This window comes from Grammomys surdaster, unplaced genomic scaffold, assembly GCF_004785775.1.
Source record: "Grammomys surdaster isolate TR1022 unplaced genomic scaffold, NIH_TR_1.0 332528, whole genome shotgun sequence".
Lineage (NCBI taxonomy): Eukaryota > Metazoa > Chordata > Mammalia > Rodentia > Muridae > Grammomys > Grammomys surdaster.
In genome coordinates, this window is record NW_021627755.1 from 29,036 (window position 1) to 45,000 (window position 15,965).

Genomic DNA, 15,965 nt, shown 5'->3' on the forward strand with positions numbered 1-15,965 from the left:
GAAAGAGAGTCCCATTCGCCCCGGGCTCGGGCATCCAATCCAGGTACGCGTTTCAGACTCCGCGGCCGGCCGCCGGCGCTCGCCCCAGCGGCTGCGCACTCGGAGCGCCCGGGGCAACGCCGCTCTCGACGGTGGCCCGCGGGGTGGGCGTCCGCTACTGCGCAGGCGTCCCAGGAAGCGCTCCCCGCGAACCGCGCTCCGCCCGCGTCCGCCGAGCCCGCAAGTACCCCGGAGCGCGCGGTTCCGCTAGCGCTGAGTTCCGCGCGCTGGACCGAAGTGGCGGTGGAGGCGGGTGAGTCCCGAAGGGAAATGCCACGCCCTTCCCCAGCTCGCCGAGGGCGGGGGGTAGAGACGGTGAGAGTTTCTGGTTCCTTCTTCTCCACCCGCGGCGTAGGTCGGCTGGTGGAGACGCGCGTGGGGTGACCAGGGAGGCGGGGAGGAGGAGAGTACTGCGGCAGGTGGATGTCAACTGTGGCGTTAGGTGAGGGGCGGGGGTCATGGTTGGGGTCAGGGTCAGGGTCAGGGTCAGGATCAGGGTGAGGCGGGCGGGCGGGACCTCGCCTGCCTGGGTGTCTGCTCCAGGCTTAGTGTTTTCCTGCTGTTCAAACGGCGTTCCTGAACTAAAATCTAGAGACAGGCTCAGGGAGATGCCGGATGCTGGGTTAGGCGCTGCACAAACAACCCTTCCCACGCTGGAGCCAGCCCTGAGCCTTGATGGCTGTCCAGCCAGTGACAGGAAAAATCCTTTTGAACCTTTGGTAGGACTCCAGAGGGCCCGGCTGCAGAAGCACGCGCGCGCTTGTGTGGTTTTCCCCTTTCTTCCAGTTTCCCCAGAGATTTCTCAATTGTAGGGGAACTCGGAGCTTTCGCGCTTCTCCCCTGCCTGACCCCTCAACTAAATTTAAAGTCAATTTTACTGGGTATACCTGGGAAGAAATTTTGTTGGATATACAATGTGGGGCATTTTATGCGCAGTAAGATGTAACTGAGGTGAAGATACTGTATGTGGACTGGAACAGCAGAGAACCATTTAGAATCGTAGAATCTTTAAGACTTAGAAAGCTTTCAGGGAGTTGGGTTTTTCCCCTTAGGTTGTTAAGCACTCATTAAAAAAAAAATTTATGGGTAAACCACCTGTTATCTGTGTCAGGAGGTAGTAAAGGATAACGCTGTTTTAAAGCCACATTTGAATTTCATTGCTTCAAAGAGCAGATGGAATGCTAAGGCTGGGAAGTGGCTTTTTTACCATACCATCCTCCAACCCAACCAAGCCTTTAATGGTCTAGGGTTCAGTGAGAGTTGATTGACATGCATTCCACTTAGGCAAACCTGCAACCCAGAGCAGGTGAGGGATGTTTTGCCCCCCAAACTGGAGACTATATCAGATTTCCAGTTACCTCATGCAGTCCAGATATATCTGCCCTCTCCTCCCCTTTTAATTCCCTTTGGGGTTTTGTTGGTGTGAAAATTACAGAATTTCTTGCAACACTTTATAATTTCATTCATGGGTCCATGGCTCTCTCATTCCATGAAAAAGATCTGAGGACCTTTGACCAGCGATTTGTTTAGAGCTTAAGACTCAGTGTTAGAATGAAATATGTCAGGGTAAACATGGATCTCTGCACTGCTGAGGAAAGATGTTCTGACAGACATGGTTCTCTTCAACTCGGAGAGTGTTGTCCGGCTTATTAACTTGTAATATTTCTATACTCATTACAAGCATGGAGTTAAGATGGTTGTGAACTTTCTGAGTTCCACCGGTCATTGGACTAAATTGTCTAAAGAGAATCAAACGTCTTCTTAATTTATCGTCAGTTCCATTGTAGTGTTCTGCCTGTCATAGCACAGGCCTAACTCATTTTAGAACTAAAATGGGTGAGGGGAGCGAATATTGAGGATCTGCACCTAACCTTTATGCATTCCCATTTGACCTACAAGGAACTAGAAGCTGGGAGAGGACAGATGACCAGGGACCCATCTCCTGGTAGACTTTCTACTCTGTCCATGTTGCTAAACTTCACAACAAGGACTGCTTTCTATTCCAGGCAGTGTGCTAAGAATTCTGGGATTCATAATAGTGTGTGCGTGTATGTGTATGTGTGTGTGTGTGTGTGTGTGTGTGTGTGTATGTGTGTTTTAACATCCTTTTTCAGCATTTGGGGAAGAAAGGTTTTTTTTCGTTTGTATATTTGGGGGAGAAGGGCAGACATAGATTTCGTTATGTAATATCATTTTGAATATAGTAAGTAGTACAAAGCATTCTCACATTAAAACACCCAGATCTGCATGATCAGATGCGTAATTCACACCGTTTTTGAGGTAAGATGAAATGATAAGAATGTTTGCTCTCTTGTGGTGGGACATTTAAGGATACAGTTCCTCTTTTTTAAAATATAGTTCGATAAGTAAGACACCATTGGACTCACTGTTTAAGTGTCCAGCTTTCCGAAATTGTAACCGTCGTCACAGACAATTCGAAAGCACTTCCCCTTGGCATTCACTGCTACTTCTCACAGGCCTACCCCTAAGACTATCCATACTGTCTTCTCTCTATAGAAATGGCCCTCTTAAACATTTCATCCAAATAGTCACGCAAGAGGTGGTCATTGGTGATTTCCTCTTCCATTCGTGTTCTTGGCAGGACATCTAAGTCTGGACATAGTCAAAGGTAATGAAGAGTCACTGCCATATTTTTCCTCTAAGAACTTTACAGTCTTAGCTTTCATGTAGGTCTGTGATCAGTTTTGATTTAACTTCTCCATTTGTCAGGGGATGGGAGTACCAGGGGTCATTCTTTTGCATGTGGCTGCCCAGCTTTTAAGATATTTACTGAATCATCTTCTAACCTCTGTAACCATCAGGGGTAACTGTTTTTTGAAGCACACTATAAAATTGCATATAATCCAGTCATCCGTCGACTGTTTCTAGAAAGTGCAGTTAGGCATAATGCTGAATCTGGGATATTGGGAGAAAAGCTGTCATGCCTTTAGCTGTGAGGAGGATGCTGAAGGGTGATATACTGATGAAATCCCTGTTAGTAACTGTTACATTTCTTCTGAAGTTACTGTGGCATCCACATCCTTATAAGCTTTGTCTGTTAGTCATCTTCGTGTCACTGTTGGAGCCGTTGCCCACTGAGATTGCCCCTGTCCGGGAGCATTCATTTGTCTTCATAATAGTAGTTTGATCTTAAACACAAAGTGGGGATGGGCCCATATGGTAGACTTCCCACCAGCTACTCATGTGGGCTGATGTAAACCAAGAGAACTTGTATTCTGAACAAAAGAATCGTTTTTATGTTTTCATCTAATTTTTGTAAATGTTTAGGGTAATTTCCGCTGCTCTAGATGAGCAAGATAGACAAACAGGAATGTTTATGGAGACAGAAGAAGGTCCCATTTTCCCTCCAGAGCTCGGAGATGCCTGTAACAGGCGTCAGTAGTGAACTGGGAAAGTAAAGGCAAATTTTTTTCTGTGTTTCAACTTCATTGTTATCTTTGAAGCTAAGTTCTGAGTTGACATCGGTAGAGTTAGCATGTAAGGGATTTGTGAATGTTGATTTTCTTCCGCTGGGTAAATTTCTGAAACTTAAATTGTGTTGCTACTTTATGCGTTATGTTTTTCTTTTACGTTTCAGGGGGTCCTAGCTGCTGTGTCCAACATGTTCAGTATGAAGTTATTAGTAATTCTTTTGCTTTGGGGACTCGTCACTGGCTATAGAGGTAACTCTTCCTATAGCTCGGTACCTCAGTTACTTCTGGTATCTTTTGACGGTTTTAGAGCCGACTACCTGAAGAACTACGACCTTCCTCACCTCCAGAACTTTATCAAAGAAGGTGTCTTGGTGGAACATGTTAAAAATGTTTTCATCACGAAAACGTTTCCAAACCACTACAGCATCGTGACAGGCTTATATGAGGAAAGCCATGGCATTGTGGCCAACTCTATGTATGATAACATCACAAAGAAACATTTTTCCGAATCCAATGATAAGGATCCATTTTGGTGGAACGGCGCAGTGCCGATTTGGGTGACCAATCAGCTTCAGGAAAACAGGTCAAGTGCTGCCGCTATGTGGCCTGGTACCGACGTGCCCATTCACAATACCACACTTTCCTATTTTATGAATTACAGCAGCTCAGTGCCCTTTGAGGAGAGACTAAATAACGTTACCCAGTGGCTCAGCAGTTCCGACCCGCCAGTCACCTTTGCAGCGCTCTATTGGGAAGAACCAGACGTGAGCGGCCACAAATACGGGCCTGAAGATAAAGAAAACATGGGTCGGGCATTGAAAGAAGTAGATGACCTTATTGGTGATCTTGTCCTAAAGCTCAAGGAGTTAGGACTGTGGGAAAGCCTTAATGTGATCATCACAAGCGATCATGGGATGGCTCAGTGTTCCGAGAGCCGACTGATATATTTGGATTCTTGCATTGACCATTCAAACTACAGTGTCATAGACTTAACCCCTGTGGCTGCGATTCTTCCCAAAATAAGTAAGTAGCTGTTTAAAATTAAGTGAGATAGACATTTCTTCCAGTGATGGAATGAGTTATCAGTAGTAATACACTCAGTGTAAAAACTATCCCCTTTCTAAATCAACCAGGACAGGCTGGTCGGATACGTGGGTTATTCCAAGTGCCCATCTCTGACACTGTCGCATGACTACAGTCTGTTCTGAGGATTAAAAGCAATTTAATTAGATAATACTATCCAGAATGTATTTCTGTTTATGCTAGTCAGCTATATCTTTGCTTCTGAGTCAACTGGTTTTCGCATTGGCCTTTCCCTTTTACAGATGTCACAGAGGTTTATGACAAACTGAAACACTGTAACCCTCACATGAGTGTTTATCTCAAAGAAGCTATTCCTAACAGATTTTACTACCAGCACAGCGACCGAATTCAGCCCATTATTTTGGTTGCTGAGGAAGGCTGGACAATCACACTCAACACGTCATCATTAAAATGTAAGTGTTTGTTGCTGAATTTGTGGAGTCTCTAAGAGCTACGTTGTGACCTTGTTCCGAAAGGCGAGAGGCAGGTGCTTTGATGTAGTTCCATTCACTATCAGTTCAGTTTTGCAGGGCAGCTCCCAAGTGAGTTTCCTTGCACAGCCGTGTACAGTGGCCACAGCTCACTCTTCCATCGGGAGGTTGTGTAACTCCAGAGAAGTGCTGCACTTTCACTTTCCAATTCCTTCTCCTTGTCTGTGTTTGGGGAAAAAAAAAAAAGCTTGCCTGAGTGACCCCCCAGAGTTTCCTAGATGATGAAATCACTTCCTTGGATGCTCTGGTTCCGTAGGCCACTGTGTAACAGTTGAAAGCAAACAAACGGTTAAGTTAGCGAAGCATCGATCCGTCACAGCTGCTCAGTCAGTAATTGAATGTGCAGGCTGAGCTGTACTTCTTGTCTCAGACGGCACTTGCGCATCTGTATTTTGTTTTTCGATTTACTACTTTTAAGAATTCTGATCCCCAAGTCCACTGCAGGGCTCTGCAAATGCCCTTAAAGTGCTAGGTAATAAATATCCCTGGCTTCGTGGGCCCGCTGGTTTCTGTCTGAGCTCCTCAGCTCAGCTCTTTCCCTAGCATGAAGACTGACATGGATAGCTGGTGAGCTAATGGAAGCGCATGTAGTAATGAAAGTTGGCTTGCCGAAAGTTGGCTATGGGGAGGTGGAAGGACCACACTTAGGTGCAGACTGACTATGGGAATGTGGAAATATGGGGCAAGCGTAGAACAGACTGGGCACTATTTATATTTATGTTGTTTTATAAAACAACAAACTAGGAAAGTACAGGAAACAGAACAGAACCATTGCAATCCATCAGTATGGAAATGTAGACAAATGTTTATTTGTGGGACTTTGCCCTCCCAGTACTTTTTTCATATACGTACCTGAATTGGAATTTTGATGGCAGTGGAATCATTGGAGGCTTGTGATATCAGTCCCCTGAGCACTACATCAAATTTCCATGTCCCTAAAATGGAAATTCACGAAATGCATGTGGTCCACATTCACAGACAAGGTCCTTAGAGCCGAACTGAAGAACCTGCTACTGGATTTCCATCGTGGATGGCTTGCCATTATCTCTTTGAGCCAGACATTTCCTGGAGCTACCAGCTAGAGTTGTCTGCGTTTCTTTTACATTCAGTACACACATGCTTCCTCTAAACTCCTCACGTACCTGACCTTCCTGACCTCTGAGGTGTTTATTAACTGGCAGTAAGTCAGTGATGTGTTACGGCCGTGATATTGATATTGGAACAGTTGAGAGTTAAGTCTGGAGTCCCATCCCCCATTCAACTGTCTTCTTCTCTCTCAGTCGTACAGGCCCCTCGGCACCAGTGCTGTCGATAGTGAGCTTTTGCTACTAGCACTGGGGGTGAGTAGGTGAAGTAAGGCGGTTAAAACTAAAACATAAGGACCTCGGGTTGAGAAGTGTTGAAGTCTAAAGCTGTGGTTCTTGGGAAGAGAGGTGTGAGCGTCTGAAATGCGGGATGCCCTAAGTTGATGGAAATAGAGGTTTTCACGTCTGGTTCTGTTTAGTGCAGCCAGGCGTAATCTTAATGGATGGAGACAAGGCTGGCAAGAAGTTAGTGTAGTGATAGTGAACAAGGTATTTTGTAATAAAACGCTAACATTTAATAACATAATTTTGTCTCTTTTTCCAGTAGGTGACCATGGCTATGACAATTCCTTGCCTAGTATGCATCCGTTTCTCGCTGCCCACGGACCTGCCTTTAGAAAAGGTTACAGGCAGAGCACCATCAACACTGTGGATATTTATCCAATGATGTGCCACATCCTGGGACTAAAACCACATGCCAACAATGGAACCCTCAGTCATACCAAGTGCTTGCTCGTGGACCAGTGGTGCATTAATCTCCCAGAAGCCATTGGAATTGTTGTTAGTGCACTATTGGTATTAACCATGCTAACAGGCCTCATAATATTCATGCAGAACAGGGCATCTGCATCCCGCCCATTCTCCCGCCTTCAGCTGCAGGAAGATGACGATGATCCTTTAATTGAGTAATTCACCATGTCTTATTAATTTCAAAGCTAAGGATCCATGCAAGGAGTGGTGTGACAGCCAGAAAAAGGGATATTTCAAAAGACAAGACACACAGGGCAAAATTACTCTGGGGTATGTGTGTGGGTGTGTGTGCGTTTTGGTGTATTGCCTGATGCAAATAACCCTGATGGTATTAGAGTCACTGGTAAATCAGTTCAAACCACCTGTTTCCCTAGCAAGACTAGCCTTTGAGAAAAAACTCTGGGTCCTCCTTCCTTCTTTTCCTTCCTCCCTTCTCTCTTTTCAATGAAATATATCTTTAAGTGAAAATATACCAGAATTTAATAGGCATGCTTTTCTAACAAGTTTATATATTTGTAAATGACACAAAACTATTTATGTAATTTATGTATTTTATGTATCCTGGAGAAAAAGTTGCATATATTTTTATATTTGTCTTTAGTTAGTGTGTATCCCAGGAAAACCCTTGAGGTAGGAAATTCTGAGATAACTGATTAGCCACATAGCATAACTGTACCATACAAAGAAACCGTTTTAAATAAAGCTGCTAAAAGGAAACAAAACCCAAGGAAGACTATGTAATACAAAGACTGAGCTTGGTAAAACCTGTAAGCCGTTGACAGCTCAGAAGCTGAGTCTGGGACTGGACTTGGTGATGCACACCTGTAGGAAGGATGAAGCAGAGGGCCTTGAGGTGGAGTCCAGCTTGGGTGACATAACACCTTGTGGTTTTGTTTGTTCATTTGTTTCCTTTAGTTACCTTTTTAGATACTGTTGTTAATAAGGAGTTTCAAAAATTTGTGTTTAACGTCTCTGGCTAAGTTGTGTATGCCAGCGTGTTTGTGTGAGTGAATGTACAGACGTCATATGACATGTAGAGGGGACTGGACTCTGTGCCAGAACACAGCTGTCAAGAAAGGCTCAGCTCAAGGAAAGGCTACTTCTTGCAGACCTTACCTGTATACTTTCACCAACTAACAACTTAATATCACAATTAAAACATCCTATTTTTTGTTACAATTTTCAATTCTCATGTTTATTGGAAGTGTCCGAATGCTGTAGGAAAAATATGGCCTGAGTACAAAGCTACAAGGTCAGGATGTTTGTATTGACCTTCGTGGCTCTTGAATGTGCCTTCTACGCAGTCCAGTGGTAAGACACGTAAGGTTGAGTTTAGTGTCTTCTGCCCTGGCAGCGGCCATGTGCTCAGGGCAGAGCAGCTCCAGCCCTGCACCGTCCGCTTCCTCACCTGACTCATCGTAACCCCGAGAACCAAAGAGTTGTTGTGAAGCACTGTCATCATTCATTCCCTCCAGAGCTGGCTCCTCAGAACCAGAGCTATTAGAACAGCCTATCTGATGTCCATTAGACCACAGACCACCGTGTTACCGGTGTGATCTTCAGCGTTCTGACAACATAAAGCAAACTTGGCTATTGCTCTTCAGACGCAAGACGGCTCTACAGTAAGTATGCAGTGCAGTTAGACACTGATGATCTGTGATGATCAAAGACATGTGTCAGTCATCTTAGATGTATTGTGCTGTACTGGCTCACAGCGAATTTTCTTCAAGTTTGATGTCTGATGCTTCATTGAATTGGGGTTTTGAGAGGCATTTCTGTACTACATGTATAACCTATGCTCTTGGTCACAGAATGGCTGTTTCAGGGATGGGATAGGACTGATTTTGTTCATAAATGTTCTGATTTATTTTGTTACATGCAGTAGTAATACTAAGGGGTAAAGAGTTGATCCAGTAAGATAATAGAGAAATCCCTGCTTATTTCTTTCCATTTAAGAAAATCACAAATAAACTGCCATATTCACTTTGAAAAAAAAAGAGTGGGCTTTTTTGAACCATCTCCCAGCAGTGTTGAAGATGACCTTAGTTCCTACAGTGTTGTGGATCCCAGTGACTCCTTGACCTTGACTGCACCTTATACTTGGTGTCCACCTCTAGAGTAGACTTTTTAAAAGGATGGGAGAGGATGGGACGCCCTGTCAGTGTCATAGCCCTTGCAGCACATGTATTTATTTTGTATTTTATTCTGTTCTTGGAAGACTAGAACTAGGTAAAATTTTACAAAGTGCTCATTCAAGAGACAAAAATAGTATTTATTTAATCAAATAGATTATCATATTGAACTTTCTGCTAATTCATTTGTATCTTTGAAAAAAATTATCACTGTTAAAGCCCATGGCTGCAGTTTTGCTCTGAGAAAACCCTTTTAGTAAAGGTAGCCTTTGACATAGAGGTTTGGGTGTGTATGTTGTAAAGCATTAACTAAACCTGCTCTGCTTTCTGTTCAGGAGAAAATATATGGCTTCAGGAAATACTTAGCTCTCGGTGATAGTACCCAAAGATAATAGGAAAGTGTTTGTGTGGCTTTGTTACTTGCACTAGTCAGCTCAGAACTGAGTACCTTGACTTTCTAGTAGAGGACCAGTCATGTCCCTGTTAAACACCTATCATGCATGCTCTTCTGTAAAAGCAATGGAGGATGGCAAAGGCTCACTGGCAGTGCTGCCCAGAAGGCTTCCTTTAAGAACCCACAGGTAAAACCTTGGGATGTTAAAGGATCAAATGCCTTTGCACCAATGTATCCCTCTCATGCCCGCCTGGTAAGCTTTAAGGATGGTTGGCTTTAATTCCTTTTATGAAGAGTGGTTCATTTCATTTTTTAACATTACAAATGAAGGACAAAGATTAGGTATATAAAGTATGTATTTATTGTCAGTTCTCAAAAAGCGTGTAAATACAATGAGTATGCTGTAAGGAAAATTGCAGTGCCTTAAGTTAAAGGAAATACATTGTTTCAATTTGTAGCTAATGATTTTGCTTATGATTAAAATGTATGTAAATAAAGTCTACCCAAACAAATACATCAGCCTTCTTAATTTGTCACCTTCTTACAAACTGTACATACCGTGAAAGCTGAATGTTCATGACTTGAGCGATTCTGTAAAGACCTTTGTAGACATTCATTATAGATTTTTTTTTAAAACCAGGAATAAAGGTATATAACAACAAATTTTTTAAACGATATATAAAATACATATAGTATGAAGGCATCATTGGCAAGAGACCCAGAGTAAACTTGCACAACCTCTTGAACTAAGATTAATGGCTTAGAATAAAAGGGGAGAAATTTTATAAGCTGATTACTGAACAGTTAGATACACTTACAGTATCTAAACTTTGTCTTTTGTGGAACTACAGGCATTTAATGACTTACCCAAAAGCCTGTGAATTCAACTACATTCTCTCTAGGAGAGCATTCATTCAGTCAGTCTTTTTAAAGTAACCAAACACTGGTAGGAACTAGGAAATCTATTTGTTCTTTACTCTGGAAGAGAGGTTTTTACAAAGGAAACATTTGTATGAACAGATGACTCACATCCACTCATGGTTTAACTCTTGCTGTTGAGTTTCACGAGCCAGAATCATTTTCTAGGCTCTCCACTTGTAGAGATTAGGTGACCCTTTTGTCTCTTTCTCTGCCTAGTCTTGGGTGTTATTATATTGTCCCTCCCCCAGAACATAGCCATTGTTTGACAGACTATATGAAAGTTCAAAGATCCAGTTGGGTCCTGAGGTGCTGTCTTACAAGATGATGATTTGTATTCTAACATTTGTGAGTGTAGTGGCTATCAATGTCAAGCAAACTGGTCTCATTCATGTCCCAGAGTTAGAATTGCTTAACAGGCAAATACTAAACCGCTACTCAGGCCTGCCTACCTGTGGTAGTTCGAATGTATTTGGCCCCCATGGCCCCATAGGGAGTAGCACTATTAGGAGAAGTTACCTTGTTGGAGGAAGTATGTCACTGTTGGGGCAGGCCTTGAGATCTCATATGCTCAGGCTTTGCCCAGTGTGATACACTGTCTCCTGCTGCTTGTGGATCAAGATGTAGAACTCTGAGCTCCTTCTCCAGTGTTATGTCTGTCTGCATATTGCCATATTTCTTGCCATGACCAATAATAGACTAAACCTCTGAAACCATAAACTGGTCCCAAATGTTTTTCTTAATAAGAGTTGCTGTGGTCATGGTGTCTCTTCATAGCAATAGGAACCCTAAGACAAAAGTTGGTACCAGGAAATGTGATGCTGCTATGAGAGGCCTGAGCATGCTTTTGTTTGGAAGAATGTGGATCCTTGGATTTTGGATTAGAAAAGCATTTTGAACGCTTTAAATGGAGCTTAATGGGTCATCTAAATAGAACATGGAAGACAGTGGGTGCTGACAGTGATTTGAACTGTTGGAAGCCTGGCTCAGGAGGTTTTAGAGGAGAAGAATATTAGTATGTGACCTAGAGACTATCCTTGTGATATTTTGGCAAAGAAATTTGCCTGCATTTTGCCATTGTCCAAAAATTCTGCCTGAGGCTAAAATGAGGAGTTTTGAATTAATTGCACTGGTAGAGGAAATTACAAAACAGCCTAGTATAGACTGGAGTGTGGGGTTACTAATGTTCACCCTTATGAAGAGTGTTTTGATGAGAAGGAGCACGCTGAGCAAGGAAAAATACAGAATGTATGGCTCAAGGAGAAAAGGGGCACCAGGAAGTAGAATTCAGTTAAATCTCATGTTCAAGGAGGTAAACAGATTAAAACGTTAAATGGATAAAGGGAGCCTTCGTGACCTCAAGGCAAGATCACACCCAGTTAAGCTTTCATCTTGTGAAAAGGAATTAAAGAACAGCTTAGGTCCTGGTTCACACCTGCCAGTGTGACAGACTAATGGTCAGGCCCTTAGTGAGTGTATGTTTCCTGGCTACGGTGCTTAACCTCACTGTCATAAAGACTGGATAATTAGCTCCAAAACAAATCCAGAAATTATCCATAAACATACTTGAAGAATTTAGCACTCCCAGCTAATTGGTTACACTAAAACCACCCTTCCCATCCCCCAAAAATAGACCTGAGGATGTCAACTCACATGTGATGCGACATATGTGTCATTGAGAGAACAGTGCAATCCAAGCTGCAAAAGGATGTTCTTTTTATAGGCCCAGATCAAACAGGTCTCCTGATTATACTGAAGAAATAAAATACTTTTTTTTTTTCATTCAAACTTTCTGTGAAGGTACCGTCCCTTGCCTCACAGGCTTCCTTTCTTTTTGTTTTAATTTGTAAAAGGATAAGGAGAATTTTATTCTCATAATGGTAAACTGTATGACTCAAACAGTTGTTCTGCTAAAGAATGAAAAATTGAGAAAAAAAATAGAAAGTTAATTCTCAAGGTTTAAAGTTCAGACAGTGAAGAATTTGCAGGCAGAGACTAAAAATGAAGAACTGTGTACGGACGAGCACCCAGTGGCATCAGAGTATTCTAGAAAAAGTTGTGGGGCTGAGGAGCTGGCCTAATCATGGGGGAGGGGCTGAGCGAGTACAGGTGTTTCCATATATCATTTAATCATAGGAATCTATTTTACATTCTTTGGCACAACTAAATTTGTATGTACAAGTGGATAATTTCCTAGGGAGTTATTAGACTTAGAGAGAAATACAGTGGAATGATTTCTTGACTTAATTACTTTATTTTTAGAGTGAATTTTATTGTACTGTGTCATGGAATAAACACAGGTGTTAAAATGTTTTCCGTAGTGAAACATGATTAATCGATTTCTGTATCTGAAAGAGGTTCAGAAGGCTCTAAGCTATTATACAAGAACATACTGTACAAGTAAAGACCACAGACCTTCTGAGTCCTTTTTTAAAAATGAGTTTTCATTTGCCACTGTAACAATAAGAGTTTTAGAAAAGAAAAAGATAATTTTTAGATGAAAAGAACTTGATATCAAATCAAGCAAAAATAGAACCAGTTTCTTGTATGAGACAGTTAACATAGTGAAATTTTAAACTTAAAAATTAATTATATATAAAAGAACAAAACATCTGGATGAAAGTGTCAGGGGTTAATAAAATTGGGTGGACAAACAGTAGGTAGTGTACAAGAGAGATACCTCAACTGCAAAACTGCAAATTGCAAACAAATATATGGAAATTGATATCAAATCATCACCTGGATTAGCTGTGCTTTCTATGAAAAGCTCTCAAGACCCAGGTTTTAAGCTGGAAAGAAGCAGTGCATTGTGGTCAAAGGAAGGAGCATATGCACGGAAGAGACAGCACTTCACACCGAAAACCCTTTAAAACATACACATGAAAAACTGATAAAGGATCCCTAAGCAAACCTGAAAACAAAATTTACTACTCCTCTCAAATTGATAGAACTAGACCAAGAAAGTCAGGCAAAGAAATAGACTTGCCATCAACCACCCTAGACATTAAGAGATCACCACAGTGTAAACAGCAAAAGGGTGTTCTTTCTGAGTACACAGAATTACCAGATAGTGTCTACATTGCCATAGCCGAGTCTTTGCAAATAGTCTCAAAGGATTGTAGTCTTATAAATTATACTTTCTGGCCAAAGGAGAATTACATTTAATATAATGTGGGAAATATTTTGGAATTAAATAAACTGCATGCTTCTAAACCATGAGTAAGCCACGAAATACAAATGAAATATGTTGCAATTCCAATAGATAACCTATTGAATGCTAAGATACACAGATAAAGCCTTATTTAGGAGGAAAGTTACAACCTAGAATTGCTACCTGCCGAAAAATTCAAAACTCAACAATTTAAGCTATGTGTTTTTGGAAGGTAGAAAAGAAGAAAAAATTGCAAAGATAAAATCAGAAATGGAAAAGACAAGCAGAGAAAGCTAATAAAACCAAACCTGGTTTTATAGCCTTATTAGTAAAATGGTTAAGTCCACCATAAGACAGCACAAACTAGCAAGATGAATTAAGAAGTGGGCAGTCATAACTACAGTCTTATGTTTAGCAAAAAAGAACCCAATACATTTGACAATGTAGGTACAATGAAGAGATTCTTTGAGAAAATATGGTCAAAGTTAAAACAAAGTCAAGTAGGAAGTCTTAGCTGCCTCCCTTTAAATGAAAAATTGTTAAAAACACTCCAGGAAACTCCTAGACCAGGACATTTTATTAATTCTATGGGACATAGTATCAGTTTTACACAGACTTACAGAAGAATGGAATAAAGAACCAAAACTATGAAGATCTAAAAGAAAGTCATCATTATTCTTATGAAGAAAACTCCTTGAATTTAGTGTTGCAAAGGACGGTGTATTTAATAAGTGTCGTTCGCCATAGTGGTGCAACGTTTTCTTGATCATTTTACATCAGTCTGTTGGAGCTGGATGCATCCATCAGTGCTTAAGAGCCTAGGCTCCTCTTGCAGAGGACCTGAGTTTGGTTCATTGTACCCGTGTTGGGCAGCTCACAGCTGTATCTGTAGATGGTGTCTTCTGGTTGTGTGCTTCTGCACTGATGTACACATACACACACACATACACACATACACGCTTAAAAATCAAATATTAACAGAGCAAAAAGAATGGAAAAGAATTTGCTAAAACTCTCATCACTCATTTAAACAAAAGGTTAAAACTTGGAAAGAAGGAGAGTATCCTGAAACTGGTTAAGTGATGTGTATAAACCACTCCAAGTAGAAAAGCTACCGGCAATACTCTTAGTGGTGAGATATTGAAATGTTCTAAGTTCAAAAATGAAGAAGTTCAAATTCAGGACTTTGACTTAACTGGAGGATGTACCTAGTATTCAGGACTAAATGGCCATTTTCTCAGTCCATTATTCACCACTGAATCTTAGATACACGACTTAACTTCCCTGTTAACGTCCTCATGGCTATGTTGGAGTAAGAACGGTAGGAACCCGTGTGGCTGTTGAATATTAAAATTACTTTATACAACATACTTATATCTTAGTTGGGAAACGGCAAGTTCCGGTAACTGTTGGCGGATTCTATTATGTCTCCTTTTTTTTTGTCTGAGTGGGGTCTGTTCAGGCCGGAAAATGCTGTTGTAGACCCTGAATCTGGAGTTACAGGTGGTTACGAGTCAACAGAGACAGGTGACAGGAACCTGACTCCTCCTCTGCAAAGCAATATTCCTTAACCTCCAGGCCTTCAGTTCAACCCCTCCCAGTCACCTATTACATTCTTTGCACCTAATAATAAGTCAGGAAACTAGTTACCAATAGGGGTAGAATTGGTGATTCAGAACAATACATCTGTTACAAGGAAAAGAGACACATAAATATTTTCAGCCTTTTCATAATTGATGAAAATTTGAAGTGATTGTAGATTTGGAAGAAATAACAGCATTTTTCACATTTAAAAATGTGTAGTTTACTTTCACCAACTGAGTGATATTGATATAATTTGCCTGCTATTCCTTTGTCTAACTTTTAGTGGAATCATTGGTCTGAGTCCTTATTCTGATTTTTTTTTTTTGAGCAAAAGTTCCCCTGGTTTGTTATTTTCAGTATAAAAGACATGATGACACTAGCTTATAGCTAATTAGAGACTTGCAATTTCCCAACCAGTCCTGCAAAGTCTTTATATGTATTAATTCTTTAATACCTGAAATAACTACCCAAAACAAGATTAGTCTGATCATTAAAAAATTAATATGTATCCCCTCATAATTCACATCTTGAAGCCCTCACCATCCCCCCTTCCATATGACTTTTTTTCCAAGTGAGGGCTTTGAAAACTTCTAGTGAGGGAGGAAAGAGCCCCTATAATGAAATCAGTGTCCTTTAGAGGAGTAGAGAGGACGGAGTGTATTCCCCTCTCCAGCCCATCTGCCCTAGGCATGGGGAGTTGGCCATCTACAGGTCAGGAGGAGAACTTAGGAGAAGAGCCCTGGGACTTTCCACCCCCAGAGCTAAGACAAGTACACTCAGGGTAGCTGAGACTAACTGCAATGTGATATACTTCCAACACAAGGGTCCCCTTGCATTGTCTTTTAATAGTCACCTTCCAATTCCAAGATGATGTCATTTCAAAATGTCACATGAATAACTCTGG

At 41.5% G+C, this 15,965-nt stretch overlaps 1 protein-coding gene across 4 annotated transcripts; it reads left to right on the forward strand.

The window, feature by feature from the left end:
• Positions 1–252: 252 nt before the first annotated feature.
• Positions 253–9,922, forward strand: LOC114616562 (bis(5'-adenosyl)-triphosphatase enpp4). 4 transcript variants are annotated; one of them, XM_028762000.1, is made up of 5 exons: positions 253–292; positions 2,557–2,668; positions 3,638–4,496; positions 4,799–4,969; positions 6,677–9,922. In XM_028762000.1, the coding sequence occupies exons 3-5, from the start codon at positions 3,662–3,664 to the stop codon at positions 7,039–7,041; spliced, it is 1,371 nt and encodes a 456-aa protein (XP_028617833.1). In that variant the 5' UTR covers positions 253–292; positions 2,557–2,668; positions 3,638–3,661; the 3' UTR covers positions 7,042–9,922. The 4 variants fall into 4 exon arrangements, with proteins under 4 accessions (XP_028617833.1, XP_028617834.1, XP_028617832.1 ...); XM_028761999.1 differs by lacking the exon at positions 253–292 and adding an exon at positions 435–481; XM_028762003.1 differs by lacking the exons at positions 253–292; positions 6,677–9,922 and adding exons at positions 435–481; positions 6,026–6,650.
• Positions 9,923–15,965: the final 6,043 nt, after the last annotated feature.

Bases quoted from the DNA above. Each gene is read 5' to 3' on its own strand.
- LOC114616562 (XM_028762000.1), top strand. From the start codon at position 3,662: ATGTTCAGTATGAAGTTATTAGTAATTCTTTTGCTTTGGGGACTCGTC. The intron at 4,497-4,798 runs GTAAGTAGCTGT...TCCCTTTTACAG, and splicing joins TGCGATTCTTCCCAAAATAA to ATGTCACAGAGGTTTATGAC. The intron at 4,970-6,676 runs GTAAGTGTTTGT...CTCTTTTTCCAG, and splicing joins CAACACGTCATCATTAAAAT to TAGGTGACCATGGCTATGAC.